Source organism: Micrasema longulum, unplaced genomic scaffold, assembly GCF_059751315.1.
Source record: "Micrasema longulum isolate JH-2025_06_02 unplaced genomic scaffold, ASM5975131v1 h1tg003036l, whole genome shotgun sequence".
Taxonomy (NCBI): Eukaryota; Metazoa; Arthropoda; class Insecta; order Trichoptera; family Brachycentridae; genus Micrasema; species Micrasema longulum.
Window position 1 is genome coordinate 111,892 of NW_028280143.1, and position 16,991 is coordinate 128,882.

The 16,991-nt window shown below is 33.7% G+C and overlaps 1 protein-coding gene and 1 long non-coding RNA gene across 2 annotated transcripts; both read left to right on the plus strand.

Moving 5' to 3' along the window:
* The first annotated feature begins 83 nt into the window (after positions 1-83).
* On the plus strand, positions 84-7,091 carry LOC148271190 (uncharacterized). Its single transcript, XR_015825175.1, has 3 exons — positions 84-191; positions 1,201-2,004; positions 5,965-7,091. It is a non-coding gene; the product is annotated as an uncharacterized LOC148271190 (long non-coding RNA).
* Positions 7,092-12,332: 5,241 nt separating this feature from the next.
* LOC148271191 (uncharacterized) lies at positions 12,333-16,552 on the plus strand. The gene is made up of 3 exons (XM_088241726.1): positions 12,333-12,430; positions 12,934-13,554; positions 15,016-16,552. The coding sequence occupies exons 2-3, from the start codon at positions 12,990-12,992 to the stop codon at positions 16,224-16,226; spliced, it is 1,776 nt and encodes a 591-aa protein (XP_088097852.1). The 5' UTR covers positions 12,333-12,430; positions 12,934-12,989; the 3' UTR covers positions 16,227-16,552.
* The last annotated feature ends 439 nt before the right edge of the window (positions 16,553-16,991 follow it).

The following is a 16,991-nucleotide window of genomic DNA, read 5'->3' on the forward strand; positions in this document are numbered from 1 at the left end:
CTATTTGTCTTATCATTTAATAGCCATATTTATAAAATCAACTAATGATTCATTATTGTCTATGGTATGTTTTGCATTTTTATCTGTAGTTCTTCTGACAAGCACTGAGTTGTACGCTTCGCATGTCGAAAATACGAGATATATAAATTACAATATAATTTGAGGATTAAACTAAGATTGTACAATCAAAAGTAAGTAGCAGTTTCATTATATAAAGTAAAACCAGTATTTTATTTTAGTAGCGCAACCGGCCAGGGATGCTATTGTGAATCTTCTCGCGGGGGTATAGAAGATTCAGAATAGCCAAGAGGTCCAATTACAAAAGAAAGAGAAAAATGAGAAAAATCATATTTAGTTATTGCTCAGAGTAATAACGCGCTACCGCTATAGAGCCGCCTATACTGTCAAAAATCCTAAGATTATCAATCACGAAGTTATCTAAAGTTTACAACAAAACAATAAGCCGAGTTATTCAAGTTGAGAATCGCAAGTGAGAAAACGTCCGTTACACGTTGATTGTTAAACCAAATAAAAAATTAGCACAATTTTTCGTTGAGTATTCCATTTATGACAAGTAATCACTATTTTATTCATATTTAAATTGACATGGTTTATTCAACACACGAAAATAGAGTGGTTTCACAAATTAAATAAAGAATCGGGCTGTGGTCCCGTGGCTAGTGTCTCGGACTCACGGCTCAATGGTCCGTGGTTTGAATCCCACTCTACCCCAACTTGATTCCCATTTTCTAATAGTGAGTTATTTACAACTCGTTGAAAATGGCCCTAAAAATTAAATATTTGGGTTAATCATAAGAACGCAAATATTTATTTAAAAAAAAAAAAAACTATGCGCAGGCAGGAAGAGTGAGTGACGTGTTGCGCACCGTATCTGGGCCATTCAGCACATGTCACCTTTGCTGATGTCAGAGGGGCTAACTTATAATACAAAGTTATTTATCATAAATGGGGACTTCTAATCGTCAGTGCGCTCCGTAGCTTCAACAAGACGTGTTGTAACGTAGCTGCTATCTGTTATTAAAATTAAAAATAATTGGTATAGAGGAACTAGAATACCGAACGCCTATAATTTGATAATTTTAAACACATTAAAACTTCGGTTTTGTCTTTTCGCATTTATTGTTTTATTATTTGCATAATTTCAACATATTTTGTAATTTCCACGATATTTTCTTTCAGATTATAAAACTATTATTTATTTTGCATTAGTCGAAAGAAAAACCATGGAAATAGCTTCATTGAATATTAAGGTTGAACCAGGGCTTTGTGATGTAGAAGGAGAAATTCTTCATTCTGCGGAAGGGGTGCCGTATTCCCATAGAAGTGAGGAGCCAGGTGTTGCTACCGTTAAGGCCGAACCAGGGACCGGCGATATACAAGGAGATAGAGAAGAGGTACTGTGTTCCCACAGAAGTGAAAAACAAGGTTTTCCTTCCGTAAAGGCTGAGCCAGAAACTTGTGATGTAAAGGGAGATATTGTCTATACTGGGGAAAGGAAGCCAATTCTTCACAGCAGCGAGGAGCCAGGTATTGTTACCGTGAAGACTGAACCGGGGACTGGCGATGTAAAAGGATATATTCTTCATACTAGGGAAGGAGCACCATGTGCCCACAGAAGTGAAAAACCAGGGTTTTCTTCCGTGAATACTGAGCCGGGGACTTGTGATGTAAAAGGAGATATTATCCATACTGGGGAAGGGACGCTAAGTTTCCACAGAAGTGAGGAGCCAGGCGTTTCTACCGTGAAGACTGAACCGGAGACGGGCGATTTAAAAAGATATATTCTTATTACGGGAAAAGGAACGCCATGTTCCCAAAGAAGTGAGGAGCCTGGTGGTGCAACTGTGAAGGCTGAACCGGGGACCAGCACTAATCAGCCTACGATAACCAGTGATCCAATTATTTTCACTAAGATGGATATTGATTATCCTGACATCAAACGAGAATGTTTGGATTCGTCTTGTAACGAAGAAGTCGCTTCAAGTAAGTTAAACTTCCTTACACATTATCTGCTATGAGATTACGTCTGTAGACTAGTGATGATGGTACGCAGAATACATTTAATTTTACTGTGTAATTGCTGATATATAATTGTGATGGCAGCAAAGTTATATTATTCATGTCTCGTTTCGGAAATATTAAACAATCGGTAGGTTTTTTTTTAAACACGCATGCGGTTAAAACTTATGACTTACCTGCATGACTGTAACAATGAACGTTCTTACTGTTTTTGCCAATTATAATAAAATATCTTATTTATTTATATTGCACGAGCTGAACCCGGCAATGCTTTTCTTTTGCTATTTGTAAGTACATACTCGTATATAGATCAAATGAACACAATCGAAAGTTTCATATTATTATTACATATCAATTATTATATTTAGTTCAAATTTGTATACGTATACATTATTGATTTTTGTGTTTCGGTTTACATAAACTGTGAGCATAGAGAATTTTGATAAATAGGTATTCGCACATTGTTTTCCTGTCACTGTCTTGCAAATGCCTCCTCGATACTCTGCGAAAAAGACAACTGCATGTCAAACCATTTTTTTGTTTTTTTGTCTCGTTTTCCACACCTAAAAACTAAACCGATTTTGTTATTTTTTTTAGACAAAGTATCAGAATAAAATTATCTGTGTTGGTAATGTTTGTGTTTTTCAAAAATAGTTATATTTGTGGATTTTTACGGGTTTTTGGATGGTTCTCTTTCGAATAATAAATAATTTTTCAAAAAACGAAACAATAGGGATTCGCTAGTGGTAAGTATCTAAGTGTAGCCCTACGCGTATTTAGTAGTTCTTTTACCACCAGCCGGGTTTTGACATGAGTTTGACATTTAATTCGAAACCGAAATGCTTGGTGTGTCGTGAAAGCGTGTAAAAACCGTTTGAATAAACGTAAAAAAGATAGTCTAACTTTCCGTTGGTAAGTAGGTACCTAGGTACTTGTTTATGATTAAATTCCAGAACTCAAAGATTTTCGTTTTCAAATATTGACTTTAAGGAGGTACCTAGGTATTTGTCTATGGTTGAATTCCAAAACTTTAAATAATGAATTTTCTATTATTGAATTCTTTTTGCAAATGTCAAACTCTGCTTTTCTCACCAACTGGGGTGCACTTTATTTGGGAATGCGTATTTTAAAAATGTATTGAATGTACGGACATTATATTAACGGTAATATAGTTTTAGTATTACCAAAAATCCAGAAATAAATGGGTAGAAATTTTAAGGAATTTAAAGAAATAATCTGATTAGAATCCATAAAAAACGAATTTTGTTTGTAAACATACATTTTTTTTTTCACAATAAATAACCTCTTTCCATTTTTTTGTATATGCATTATGGGCGAATGCCCCTGGCTAACGACGAAAAAAAACAGTTACGCTCCTATTTTTTTTCTACTTAATTGAAGATTTTAAGAGCTAAAATCTGCTCACGGCAAAGATCTACATTTCGCTAAAAACTGCACGTAAATCGGTCCAGTAGTTATTCAGTCCATCTAGGACACATACGAACATTGCTTTTTTATATATAGATTTGGCAACCGAGAACACAGGTAACACTCAGCAGGGCTCGTTTCGTACTAAATTCGTTAAAAATCACTTACCTCAATTTCGTTCCCAAATTACAGCACCTTGCGTTTCAGTACGTATTACATTAAGTTTAATTTATTATAGAATTATTATTTTCGTATTATTAAACTTCGATATGTTTTATTTAGTAACGGAACTATGAAATATTAAAGTGTAAAAAACACCTTTCATACTAAAATATATTTTATACCAAACATGACGGGAAGAACTTCTTGCATAGTAGTCATACGTGCTAACCAAGAGGCAGTAAAAGTCGCAGTTTAAACATTCAACCGCAATATCAGTGATATATTATATTTAGATACGACATTCCGAACAAAATCGTTAAAAAATATAGCTCAAAATTTCTCAGAACGCGAAAGGTAGGGGGACGGGGTAAAAACGTTCATCTAATCAGAGCAGACCTGAAGAGGTACTTTGGTTTGATTACTCGGCTGGCATCGGCCGTCGCCCGCTGATAGGGGTGGCACAAATACAACGACACAAATAAAAATCAAATATTTGTTTTTTTCAACTATTTAAAAGTCATAATGGCAATAAAAACAGTTTTACTACTTAAAATCAAACAACATAAATTCCAAGATAAACGAAATGTGAAAACAAAACAGTTTTTATAAATACAACTCAAAGACAATACCATTAAATTTGCCAAAGTTAATATTATGAAAAGTAGGATCTGGATCTGGGAGAGCTGTTGGGTTTTTTCCTGTGCCGTATCGTGGATAATATTTTTGTGATACTTACCTATTTATATTGCAAAGCTTAACTCAATATACGTATGTTTTTAACAATACGAAACAAATAAATATGAATTGAAATAGAAGGGAAAAACACTTGAGTGTTGAATTATTTCTTGGAATTAAATACCATTACTTCAATCAATTAAGAACCGTTAACTAGTAATTACTGAGATAGTAAGTTTTTACAATATCTTAGCACACGCGACGACATTTTACGATAAATTCGATTCGTCACTGAGAGATCACGCGTCACCGACCGCTTGCGTTCGACTGTGGAGAGGTTTCGAGCGGTGGATTGTATTCACTCCAACGCCTGGAGTGCCCTGTTGTGAACTCTATTTATAATATTACCTCTATGTGTAATATAGAGCTTTTCATTAGGAAAAGGTAAAAACTTCGTATAATCTTGCATTGTACTCAAAGATGCTTTTGATGAATAACACAGATAAATAATCTAAGAATTCTATAATGTGGTCTTCTATTTACGATATCCATAAAAAGCGAGTTTTTTCATTTAAAGAAATATTAGCGTTCTTACTATTTACCCAAATATTTAAATTTTGTGGGCCATTTTCAACGAGTTGTACGTAACTTACTATTAGAAAATAGAAAGTTGTGGTAGAGGCTTCATTAATGGTGTTACATAAAATTATGTCCAGTAAAACGGGTACTTAAGATTTATCTCAAATAAAAGTACATTCTTCAAATTGCAATATTTGCACTAACACTTTATTTGCAGTGTGAAACTATAAAACCAATACGTTTATTTCCACCAATACCAATAATACTCAGGCTCTTCAATGAAGTATCCAGACAGCTCGGTTGATGTGTCCTTAAAGCAAAGACAGTTTTACAAAAAATAAAAAATTAACTCACCTTTCGGTACATCAAACTTACCGACGCGCCGACGTTATGATATCTCGTCTCTCTGAGAAAATAATTATCTTTATTGTTTATAGTTTAATGTTCTTTTGAACATATTTTGTAAATCTCATTAATTAATTTCTGAACATTTAAAACAAAACTTTTCGATTAGTTTAATATAAAAAATAAAATAAAAAAAACGATATATAATAATAAAATTTTAAAAAACTTCAAAAATTAATACTAATCGAGAATACTTGACCATTCTAAAATTATATTCTATTATTTCATTCCCTTTTTTATATTATTTCAATGTTTAACCTATTAATTTAATTTTTCTTTTTATTATGTTTCAAATTGTGAATCTATGTTTAGTAAAAAAAAAAAACAAATTATGTTTGTTTCCAGGAAGCTTCCATAAGTAAGCTTTCAGATTGCATCCGCTTCTAGTTGATTACCATTTAGGTACCTGAACTTGCCCCAATTTTCTTTTAAAACTTCTGCGTTCCTCGGATCTTATTTTGTTTATTGGTTAACTGCTCGGTTTTCCGCTCTTCAACTCTAGGAAAGCATTACGAACATAATTATGGAATTGCCATACGCCGAGATTCCATTAATAAAACAGAGTTACAGGGTTAAGTCCTATTATGTATCGTCTGATAAATATTGTCATCATGCGCGTTTGTTAGTTTTAAATTTGCATTCGATATAATTTTCCATGTGTTCTTGTTGTTTCAGGTTCACAAGCAAGGCAGAAAGATTTTTACCTTTTAAAAACTCAAAAGTTGACTGATGAGAAATTATTCTTCTGCTCAGAGTGCCGATATGAATGTTCAAATAAAGAGGATTTGAAATTACATAAAATTACTCATACTGTTGAGAAAGCGTTCTCATGTTCAGAGTGCCAGTATAAATCTCCACGTAAATGTAATTTGAAGTTACATATGTTAACTCATACTGGTGAGAAACCATTCTCTTGTTCAGTATGCCGGCATAAATGTTCACAGATAAGTCATTTGAAATCACACATGTTGACTCATACTGGTGAGAAACCATTTTCATGCTCAGAGTGTCAGTATAAATCTTCAAAAAAATCTCTTTTGAAATCACATATGTTGACGCATTCTGGGGAGAAACCATTCTCATGCTCAGATTGCCAGTATAAATGTTCAAATAAAAGGGATTTTACATCACACATAATTATTCATACTGGAGAGAAACCATTCTCATGCTCAGAGTGCCAGTATAAATGTTCACGTAAAAGTTATTTAAAGACACACATGTTTACTCATAGCGGTAAAAAACCATTCTCATGCACAGAATGCCAATATAAATGTCTCCAAAAAAATATTTTGAAATCACATATGTTAACTCATACTGGTGAGAAACCATTCTCGTGCTCGCATTGCCCATATAAATGTTTGAATAAAAGGAATTTAAAATCTCACATGTTGTCTCATACTGGTGAGAAACCATTTTCATGCTCAGAGTGTCAGTATAAATCTTCAAAAAAATTTCTTTTGAAATCACATATGTTGACTCATTCTGGTGAAAAACCATTCTCATGCGCAGATTGCCAATATAAATGTTCAAATAAATGGGATTTTAAATCACACATGATTATTCATACAGGTGAGAAACCATTCTCATGCCCAGAGTGTCAGTATAAGTGTTCACGTAAAAGTAATTTAAAGTCACACATGTTTACTCATAGTGGTGAGAAACCATTCTCATGCTCAAATTGTGAATATAAATGTCTCCAAAGAAGTATTTTAAAATCACATATGTTAACACATACTGGTGAGAAACCATTCTCGTGCTCTCAATGTCAATATAAATGTTTGAATAAAAGAAATTTAAAAACACATATGCTTACTCATAGTGGTGAGAAACCATTCTGAAGCTCAGACTGCTAATATTAATGTTCACAAACTACAACAGGGATGGAGAATACCTGAAATAAAGGAATATGGAAGTCTAGGGCTCATGACCTGTCTAGAAATGACTAGACTTCCTTATTCCCTTATTTAAGGTATTCTTTATCCCTGTTGTAATTTGTCAATCTTAATGATTCCCGAAGGGGTGAAATCCAGTCTTTTGTCTACGAAAATTTGGACAAACTCAAATATTGTAATTAATGTTCACGTTGAAATACTTTAAAATTCGCAGGTTGACTCATACTGGCCACAAAATAATATTCTCAAGCTCCGATTGTGAAAACACCCCTTTTCAAAATACATGATTTAATTCTTTATTTATGAAATCACATGGGTGAAAAAGTTTTACTGTGAAATTACTTTAATTTATTCACGTAAATTAACAAAAATTATTTTCTTAATTTCGAGTATGAAGGGTGATAGTACGGGAAGCCGCGGTCGGCTAAATACGAGCTCTAAGGTATCTTAGGAGAAGATCTTTATGAAGCTTTTTGTTGGCTCGCGAGATAGGACTCACGTCGAGGTCGCACCAACACCACTCCGTTCGACTTTCACGTTTTCAATGTATGTTCGACTCAATTTTTACACATAGGTAAATACTAAAAATAGCTCGAATCCCCGCTGGTCTGCCACATAATCATGCAAAAACGTTCAGTATTTGCATATTTTTTTTTTGTGATTGACATAACTGACTATGGCTAATGCATCCTAACCTGACGCTGTTTATTTGAGCTATTCCAATTGTGTCGATTACTCGACCCTTTTAATAAATTAGCGTCAATCGGAATTCACAGAAATCTCTTAGAATGGATCACCTCTTATATAAAAACATAGGTCAGGCAGGTGTTGCTGACGGACATTCATCTAATTTTCCCCAATTTCCATCGGGTGTCTCTCAAGGTAGCCTTTTAGGTCCCACTTTTATTCTATATTTACGTTCGTAATATTAGGAACTGCTTTCTTCTCTCTAATTATATCATGTTTGCTGATGACTTAAATGTGAATTGGAATATTAAAAGTGTTGATAGCTGTCATAAAATGCAAGAAGTCCTCATATCACTACCTGAGTATTGTAAAATTTATATGTTATCACTCAATCCCGTTAAATGTATTCAAATAACATATAACATTCAACAGAACGGCGAATACAATCAATTGCACAAAAAAAGAATAATATAAGTTTCATCAAATTCGTATAAACGGTTCCTTACTTGGGCATCCGTTTCAATAGCAAAATAACTTTCAATAATCACATCATTCCCAATACTAGGTATCATACTACATACCTGTAAGCCCTATCAAAACATTAACTTTTTGAAATTATTTTGTTTTTCCTATGTACGTAGTGAACTAAGATTTTCTTTTCTTTTTTACTTAGTTAATTCTGATAAAAACAAAACTATTTAAAGACTTTTCATTTAAACAAATCAATCGTAAACTACACTTTGATTTCAAGACTATCGCTAAGCGTGCGCTTATGATAATTTGCAAACCCTTGCAAATAGACGCACTATGGTATACATGGTGTTGTTCATCAATATTCTTTCTAGCTAAAATATTAGATCTGGATGCACGTATTCATTTTAGAGTATCTCAGAGTCAAACTCGCTTTACTAACTTCTTCATGTGCCTTAATGTAGCACAATTTTCTAAATTAATTCTACCTTAAATCGAATTATGAACTTTTAGCAACTAAATTGCAATGTTTTTTTTATTTTTTTATGTGTTCATAGTTATATTACAATAAAACGATTTTAAAATTTGACTCAATCATGTTACGAAATATGAAATCTTACAACAAATTTCTTATTAATTCCTCTGCTTTCCCTTCCCCTTACATATTTCATTTCATTCGTACCCACTCATAAGCACACGCACACATTCATATATATATTAAACCCATTCATAGGGAAATTTGCTTGCTGAATACGGCTTCTGCGGATAATATGAATAAATTTTTCTGTACATATCGGCAATTAAGCAGCTATCTGCTCTCTATTCATTAACTTCTACCTTATATTAACAGTCTTTATTATGTAATGGGTTAAACAACCCATAAAACAATGCCGACTACAATTGTCAAATAAATAGCTACATATTTTGTATAGGTACTGACTTTTAATTTTTCTGTTTGAGCTGTATGATTGCCCAAAAACGTTTTTCAAAATTCGTATTTTGGTTAACTTTCCAAATAGCTCTCGACTTTCCAACTAGCTTTTGACATTCCGACTAACCCTCGACTGATTACTCACTTTCCGACTAACGACTAACTTGTATTTAAACGGGCTGTCGGCCTGTGATAGCCTGCCCAACCAGTCCTTTTTTCTACACTACATCATGAATAGTTTGTTGTCCCTATTCCGCACTTATTGCTACGTATTAATTTTAAATCGAAAGTTACGAATAAATCTTAATTCTAACAAAACTATTAATTATAATAAACTTACTCTAGAACTTTGTTAACTAAAACATAACATGATCGCTAATACGCCTCGGTTGGAGTACTGATGCAGTGTCTTATGCACAATGGGACGCAGATAGTAAAATTATTACTTAAATATTTTCCCTGAGGCTGCCGTTTTCTAAAGGCAACATCACAAAACTAGTTGATAAGTCGAGCTGTATATTTAATTGAAGAAATATCAGTAGAAATAAAAGAAGAATAGAATACTATTATACTTTAATTTAAGTTTAAAAAATATGTTAGTAGTAAATAAGTTAGTTCTCAAAAAGCGTATTTGCCTAGTTTATTTAAATTGATAATTACCCAACTTATAGTTTACTAATAATTATATTTAAGTTAATATAAGAACATTTATATTATTATTATATTATGTGTGCACTATTTTAAGATTAAATAAATATTTTTTAAAAAACATTGGTTAGTTTTGAAAGGTTTTAGAATTATGGTTTGAATTTGCTATCGATTGGTTATTTTTTTAGTTTGATACATACACATTATAGGTATTATTTTAATTAAAAAATATTTTGTTTTTATCCAGTTAACCATTGCCTGATATTTGTAATGTTGCGCTTAATTGCATTTTGGCACTAATCTATTGTTGTGCGAGTTTATCTGAATGTTTTTAAATTGCCCTTTATTCTTGTTGGTTGCGAATGATGTGGTTATGCATTGTTGACAATGTTTACTGTAACATCCTTTTTACCCACAACCACTGTTCATTTCCCACCTTAGTATCCTTTGGTCATCCGCCACAATAAGACCTCGTGTAGTGAATCGCGCGTTTATTTTGTTGAACGTGTGCCGCATCATAGGCTTTGTTTCCATCAACCACCAGTGTTCAGCTCCAGATCGGGAGCCTGTTCTAGTGTTGGTGCCGCTCGCAATCGACCAGTCGGACCACCGCAATTCCATCAAGAACAAACCAGGTAAGTGGCATCCATTCCTAATCCATATCATTTGTAAGGGTTGTAACCGATCGACACTGCATATCGCATATAGAAGATATTCACTAATTTAATTAAAATTCAGTCTACTTCGCTGAATAATATTGTAAAAGCCCTAGGGCTTCGCCCCCCGAAATTTCTCGCCCAGCATCCGTATGGAAATTCGTTTTCCAACCACTTGTACCATATGAAATATTTTTTATAAAAAAGTTATTTAAGAGTCCTCCTAACTAGGGAAACTTGTTTAAAGATTTTTCATTGACATATTTTACATGTCACTTAAATATTTCAGTCAGATATTTTGAAATGATGTTCATTATCAGTTAACTAAATGTTATGGGAAAGCATATTAAACAATTTAGCAAAAAATAATCCTCGCACCTTTGACCAAATGTTGGGTTAAAGAGAGGAATATTGTCAATTATTTCTTGCTCTTGTTATATTATATTCATGTTCCTGATTCGAACCCGCTGTTTGCGGATGACGATTTACATCTCGAAAATTGTCTTGCATAATAATTTTAGCGTACATTAGGTTCATCTCAGGCACATCAAAAGCCTTAAAGATTTATGTAGACTTTTATAATGACTTTTTGTGTTTTAATAATTAGTTTAAGATTTTCAATTCGATGCGTTTCAATTAATTTATTTTAAATATAACATGTACATTACAAAAATATATTCAGTACGTACATATTATAAAAAAGAAAAATAATACACGAATAAAACTCATGTCAAAGTAGAAGAATCCTGCTCCGGAAAACCCCTTCGGATAGATGGAACAGATAATATCCAGAGCGATGTTGTTCAGCGTAGCGGTAGCCCTTCCAACAGGCATAACCATAAGCAGGTTGGTCCTGAATATCGTAATATGAAACAATCTATGCTGACGCTGTCTTAGGTAATTATCAGGAACATACAAACCAATGCTCATCATAATTTCAGAATTATCGATCATACCGCGCAACAATCGATAAAAATGTGTCGTCAAATGCACATTCATTCTAGTCTCTAAACTGTTATAGCCAAGCATACCCTGGAGAAACTCGGTCGGTTAGAGCCAAGGATAATACCCGCACTCTCTCATGTAGAGATATCTCAGAAACTTCTTTTGGATTTTCTCTATCATAAGAGAATACTTCAGTTCATGTGAAGATATGTAGCTGCAGCGGACCCCCGCCCTATTTATTTATTATTAATATAATTTACTATTTGTGTATTTATTTTTTGCTCTACAAAAGGCTAGGAGGCCTAATTACAGTGGTGAATTACAGCACAGAATACCCAGGCTTGAGAAAAATTACACCCAATTTTCGTTTTCTTACCGGGAATCCAACCCGGAACCTTCCGTGCGTGAGTCAAGCATCTTAACCACTGCACCACGGAGGCCACTTAAATATTTAATGAATTTATTTTGTTTCTCTGAATTGCGGACGTGAACTGAAAGGTTGATTTGTTTGATGGGATTTGTAAAATATAAAGATTCGAATGACCAATTCATATTATAATAGGCATACTTTGCTGTATGGGCGAATTCAGTATTTGACGGTTTTTTCTATCCCTATGGTTTTTTTTATAAATTTTTACCATATAAAAATAAGTGGATTGAAATTCTAATCAACTGACAGCTCAAATTTATTGTACCGAGTGACAAATATAGACAAATATACACCAGAGATCAGGATTTTCGCTAGGTAGGTCCATTTTCAAATTTATTCTCTATGGTTTTTCGTACCGCATTATCTACGTGGTAGAAATATCTGTGGTTCTCCTGTCAATCGATAAGCGGCACGCGCGCGTATATCAAGGATACAAAATATATAAATTACCATATAATTTGATGAAGTTTTAGATACAAAAGTAAGTAACAATTCCAGTATGTAAAGTAGAACAATAAATATTTTATTTTAGCACCACAACAGGCCAGGAGGCTGAATTACAGCCAGGCTTGGGAAAAATCTTAGTCGTTGAGATCTCACCGGGAATCAAACCCGGAACTCCCCTAGCTAGAGCTTCCCTGCTTGATGTGACATATAGCAGGTAACCCCAAACACAACCGCGAAAGTTGAGATTTTATAGATCGATAGTCTTCTTCCTCTTTCTTGTTTGATAGCTTCGTTGAGTAAGGATAAAAAGTACATGCGATGGTTGACCAGCAGTAAATTATATTATTTGGCTTACCGTACACGTCTTGTAGGCAAACGTTTTTCTCTAATTTATTATCTCAAAAACTTTATCTCAATTAATACCAGCAACGTATAACATCATATGTAATTTGATAATTTGAAAACTCAACATGACTTGGATTTTGTCTTTTGGCATTTACTATTATTTTTTCAACGTATTTTTTGTAAAATTTCCAGGATATTTACTTACAGATTATACGAATATTTAAATTGCATTTCTCGAAGGAAAAACTATGGAAATATCTTCAGTTAATATTAAGGCCGAACCGGAAACTGGCGATGTAAAAGGATATATTAATACCAGAGAAGGAGCGCCGTGCTCCCACAGAAGTGAGAAACCGGGTGTTCCTTCCGTGAAAGCTGAGCCGAGGACTTGTAATGTAAAAGGAGATATTGTCTTTACTGGGGAAAAGATGTCAACTCTTCACAGAAGCGAGGAGCAAGGTGTGGCTACTGTGAAGGCTGAACCGGGAACTGGCAATGTTAATGAAGATATTGTCTTTACTGAGGAAGGGTCACTGTGTTCCCACAGAAGTGATGAATCCGGTGTTGTTACCGTGAAGGTTGAACCGGGGACTAGCGATGTAAATGGAGATATTCTTAATATTGAAGAAGGGGCGCCATGCTCCCGCAGAATTGAAAAGCCTGATGTTGCTACCGTGAAGGCTAAACCGGGGACTAGTACTGACCAGGCTAGGATAACCACTAATATAATTATGTATACAGAGATGGATATTGATTATCCTGACATCAAACAAAAACAATTGGATTCTTCTCATGATACTGAAATAGCCTCAAGTGAGTAATACTTCCTTTCACATTATCTGCTCTAAGATTACATCTACGGTCTAAAAAAAATGGTAGGCAGAAGACTTAAACTCCTATTGTATGATTTCTAACATAGTTGAGGCGGCAGCAGAGTTGTATATTATTCATTACATGTTTTGAAAACACTTCAGCAATGGAAGGTTGTTGGTGGGAGTCACAGTCGTGGGTTTTTAAGGGGCGCGTGGTCATGACTTACCTATATGACTGTCATAATATGCGTTTATATTTCTAATATTAAGATGTAATTTTCTGCAACAACGCTTGAATTATAAACTATGTTAGTTTGAAGAACACCGTTTTACCCTCGTGAAGTCACGCGATTTTTAATTTTGAAAAAAGTAACAGATAAATAAATAGATTAATAATAATCGCCAATAGTTTCGTTTTAGTGTCATAGACAAACATGAGAATATTGATATTGTGGAATAAACTTAAAATATCGTTTTTTTTCTTGATCTCCATATTCCCCTCTTATTTTGATATATTTATTTATTTTAAATCTTTGAGTTAGGAGAATAAGTATTTTGGCGGGCTTATTGCTAAAAGCAAAATCTTTCAGCTAACAAAAATCAGACTGGTTAAAAGATGAATTTTTCAAATTAAAAAAACAAAAAAATAAATGAAAAAAAAATTCCGTAAATGATAAAAATTAATTAAAAATAATTACTGCTTTTTAATGGAAAGATAAAGCTTTACATAAAAGTACGAGAAATGCGGGATCCAGTAATGAGTTTGGAAGGAGACAGAAAGTGGAAATAGAAAAGAGAAAGAAAATATATTTGTTTAAAAATTAAGGGAGGTTAGGGTTCTCAGGATATATATGTAGTAATGTTTCAGGTGTTTTTAGAAAGTGGCCAGGTAATTAAATATCTCTGTTGTGATATGCTAACCTTAAAAAATTCTAATGGGATAAAATCCAGTCCTTGTCTAAAAACATTTAGACAGACTCAAAATATTCTTAATATACGTTTGGTGCGATTTTTTTTCTTATCTTGTTTCTTTTTATATTATTTCTCCATAAGTTTCTGTATTCCTTTGAATAAGGAAATCAACATATTAAAATAAAATAAAATTCTTCCGCAAGGTTAATTTAGTAACTTGCTTACAACATAAGTACTTGCACTTGCCGCTATTTTATTTGAATAATTATTGTAATTACTGCGTTATTCATATTGCCGTATACAAATTATTTGTCGGCTCGCGCTTTGTGCGTCGGAATTCCATCCGACAACATTAATGTTTTTTCCCAAATTTATCTTGCAATGATTTTTTTCGAAGCACCGATGATTTCTTACAATTTAAAACGCCTGTTTTGGTTATTAAGTCAATTCCTGTTGTCTCGTCTGGTTAGTAAAGCTGTTATGTGCTTTTTTATGTTAGTTTAAAATTTGTATCCTACCTAATTTTTTAAGTGTTCTATTGTTGTTTCAGGTTTAAAAGCGAAGGAAAAAGATTTTAACTCTTTAAAAACTCACGTTTTGAATCATACTAGTGAAAAACCATTTTCATGCTCAGAGTGCAAATTCAAATGTTCAAAGAAAAGTCACCTAAAGTCACATCTTTTAACTCATACTGGTGAGAAACCATTCTCATGCTTAGAGTGCAAATTTAAATTTTCAAAGAAAAGTCATCTAAAATCGCACCAGTTGACTCATACTGGTGAGAAACCATTCTCGTGCTCAGAGTGCCAATATAAATGCTCGCGGAGAGATAATTTAAAAACTCACAAGTTAATTCACACTGGTGAGAAACTATTCTCATGCTCAGAGTGTCAGTATAAATGTTTACACAAAATTAGTTTAAAAACTCACAAGTTGACTCATACCGGTGAGAAACCATTTTCATGCTCAGAGTGCAAATTTGAATGTTTACTGAAAAGTCATCTAAAATCACACCTGTTCACTCATACTGGTGAGAAACCATTCGCATGCCCAGAGTGCCAATTAAAATTTTCACATAAAAGATATTTAAAAGCACACATGTTAATTCACAGTGGTGAAAAATCTTTCTCATGCTCAAAGTGCCAATACAAATGTTCGGATAAATGGAATTTGAAATCACACATGATGATTCATACTGGTGAGAAACCATTCGCATGCCCAGAGTGCCAATATAAATGCTCGCGAAGAGCTAATTTAAAAACTCACATGTTGACGCATACTGGTGAAAAACTGTTCTCATGCTCAGAGTGCAAATTTAAATGTTCACAGAAAAGTCATCTTAAGTCACACCTGTTGACTCATACTGGTGAAAAACCTTTCTCATGCTCAAAGTGCAATTTTAAATGTTCACAAAGAAGTCACCTAAAATCACACTTATTGACTCATGTTAGTGAGAAACTATTATCATGCTCCGAGTGCCAATATAAATGTACGCATAAAAGATATTTAAAATCACACATGTTAATTCACAGTGGCGAAAAGCCATTCTCATGCTCAGAGTGCAATTATAAATCTGCACGACGAGCTACATTAAAAATTCACTCATTGTCTCATACTGTTGAGAAACAGTACTTATGCTCAGAGTGCGAATTTAAATGTTTTAAAAAAAGAGATTTGATATCGCACATTTTGACTCATACTGGTGAGATATCATTCTCACGACCAGAGTGCAATAAAGAACCTAAAGACAAGATACATTAAAAATTAACTCATTCTGTTGAGAACGTACTCACGCTTTTGTAAACTAAATGCATCGTATTCTACGCTTCAGTTGCCAGTCCCGGAACAGTGATATGTTGCAGTTTAAACAACTTTAATAAATGATAAATTGAATCGGGTTGTGGTCCCGCGGCTAGTGTTGCGGACTCAAGGATCAGAGGTCCGAGGTTCGAACCCCACTCCACCCATCTTGATTTTCATTTTATAATAGTGAGTTATTTACAATTCGTTGAATATGGCCACCAAAATTAAAATACTTGGGGAGATTATAAGAACGCTAATTTTTCTTTTTTAAAAAAAAATAAAAACAATATTTTATGTCAAGAATGATAGTCGAACGCGTTAACCACTGCACTGACGAAGTAGACCTATCTCTACTCGATTTCCTTATTTAGGGTTTTTATCCGAGAGCAGTCAATGAATCGGAATCACTCGTCCATAGATCTGGAATCTTTCACACACATAACTGTATTCTTGCAACATCTGCCATCTGCCTGGACACCTTAGTAAAATGAATCTGATTCAAATAGGTAACGTTAATAAAAAAAGGGGGTTTACTCTTTCGTAGGTTTCCGGTTTATTAGAAAACTTACAGCTTCTCACCATATATGTCTCTATTATTCTTCAAATTTTCATTCTCTATAGTGGGCCAACACCCATGAGAAAGGTAATATTCAAAACAAGTATATAGAAAATAATTGAAACCTGGCATACGTGAGTATGAAATTCAACAGACAGATTGTAAGC

Excerpts from the sequence above, each read along its gene's own strand:
- LOC148271191 (XM_088241726.1), top strand. The coding sequence starts at position 12,990 with ATGGAAATATCTTCAGTTAATATTAAGGCCGAACCGGAAACTGGCGAT. Across the intron at positions 13,555-15,015 it reads TGATACTGAAATAGCCTCAA|GTTTAAAAGCGAAGGAAAAA; the intron begins GTGAGTAATACT and ends TTGTTGTTTCAG.